We start from the raw sequence: 1,909 nt of genomic DNA, 5'->3' as shown, positions 1-1,909 counted from the left end.
AATGATATTTAAATAGGAGACCATGAAAAAGAAACTACAAGACTCTTAGTAACTTAGCTAATTTTTGGAAAAGTAGTCTGAGTTGAAAAATTATACAAAATGCAACTGAGTATCATCCAACCAACATCTCCTACCTTCTCAGAATGGCACCAGATTGTCAAGCAGTTTATCACTGATTTTTTACAGTTGAAAATGGAATGCTGTTGAAGAATCCCACTTGTTGCTTTGTGCATACAACTACGCTGAAGCAAAATAAACATTATATACTCCTTAGTATTTCTAAAGGCATTTTATGCAAGCCCTTATAGGGATTTGCCAGTCAGTGTCAATTAACTTCACAATTACTTCAATCACACCTACTCAAAAAATAAGTAACTACGATTAGTGCCCTTAATTCCAGATGTCAAATGTATGTCTCCTTAGTTGTCCCTGCCATACGTATTTAAAAATTAAAACGTGATCCTGCAGTCAGTACACTGCTTTATCAGAGTAGTTTCTGCCAAAGATTCTGTAAATTAAAATGTAAGTTTAAACCAATTTCAATTAGAACACGAGCACTGCAACTTCTGTGACACAGCTAACTTTACCAAGATGATGCTGGTCTCTTTCAGAGGTATTGGAGAGGGAACTCAAATTGGATGAAGGTCGGGATCCCACTCTGTCAGCCTGAGCTTCATGAAGGTCCTGCAGCAGCTTAGTTGTTTCATCCAGATGTAAATGATTATCGTCATGGTCAAGCTCCTTCTTTACTTTTCCTAAGAGCCACCAGTTACCAACCAAAACCCTTAATTAGCACAGGTACATTGACTCACGAATTACCAAGTCTTACAAAAAAAATTCTAAACTAAATTAACACAAGTGTTTTCTATTACACAAACGACCTCAACCTTGCATTTCCCTTCGCACTTCTAAAAAGCAACAGCTGCAGATCTGTGTGATACTGGAAGCCCTGTGCCATGGGCAGGGACACCTTTCACTAAGCCAGGCTGCTCAAAGCTCCATCCAGCCTGACCACGAACACTTCCAGGGATGGGCCATCCACAGCTTCGCTGGGCAACCTGTTCCAGTGCCTCCCCACCCTCACTGGAAATAACACACTTAGTTTGCAGCAAAGAAGAGACGTCAGTAGAAAGATCACTTAAATTTTATCTAACTTAAAATACTGTTAAAATAGAACACGTGATTTATGGAAGCAAAGAAATCTCCACCACAGAAGGTTTTAAGAACAGTATCTTCTCCAGCTGTAGTGATTTTATAATAAGCCAAATAAAACCGAAATTGGAAAGAACTGGAAATATGTGCCAATATATGCTATTCATTCATCTGAAGACCTAAAAAATATTCACTCAGCTTTAAACAGGAAAATAAACTCTTTCCCTTTGCTATCTTCAATGCAATTCTTGCTAACTTTTCAAGAATTATGATAAGAAGTAATGCCATAAACTCTCTCTGGAAGCCAACTAATCTAGAAGTATTTAATTCTAGTTTAAAGAAGAAAACATAAGCAGCTTTCAGTGGCACAAGAAATTCACAGTAAGACTGATATGTTTAAACATATCTATAAAATGGATATTCATTTTGTACTGAATTAAATAAAATTAGAGTGTGCCAGCATAATCAAAGCCTTCAACTGCTTTTCAAACTGCATCTATGTGAGAAATCCTGCCAGAAGGCAGGAGGGCTCTGCAGAGGGACCTGGATAGGCTGGAGAGTTGGGCTGATTCCAATGGGATGAAGTTCAACAAGGCCAAGTGCCGGGTCCTGCACTTTGGCCACAACAACCCCCTGCAGCGCTACAGGCTGGGCACAGAGTGGCTGGAGAGCAGCCAGGCAGAAAGGGACCTGGGGGTGCTGATGGACAGGAGGCTGAACATGAGCCAGCAGTGTGCCCAGGTGGCCAAGAAGGCCA

At 40.2% G+C, this 1,909-nt stretch overlaps 1 protein-coding gene across 6 annotated transcripts in view; it reads right to left on the bottom strand.

The window, feature by feature from the left end:
- The window catches only part of BRD9 (bromodomain containing 9), a 23,958-nt gene that overhangs the window by 1,626 nt on the left and 20,423 nt on the right, over nt 1-1,909 (bottom strand). For all 6 annotated transcript variants that reach the window (XM_027896340.1, XM_027896343.1, XM_027896341.1 and 3 more), the window contains one exon: nt 588-755. In XM_027896340.1, coding sequence (XP_027752141.1) covers nt 588-755 — 168 coding nt within the window. The remainder of the gene's footprint in view (nt 1-587; nt 756-1,909) is intronic.

Source organism: Empidonax traillii, unplaced genomic scaffold, assembly GCF_003031625.1.
Source record: "Empidonax traillii isolate 1590-97213 ecotype Southwest subspecies unplaced genomic scaffold, ASM303162v1 scaffold494:size460735, whole genome shotgun sequence".
In the NCBI taxonomy this organism is placed as follows: domain Eukaryota; kingdom Metazoa; phylum Chordata; class Aves; order Passeriformes; family Tyrannidae; genus Empidonax; species Empidonax traillii.
The sequence above is the reverse complement of the archived record's forward strand: the minus strand, read 5'-3'. Positions and strand labels throughout refer to the sequence as shown.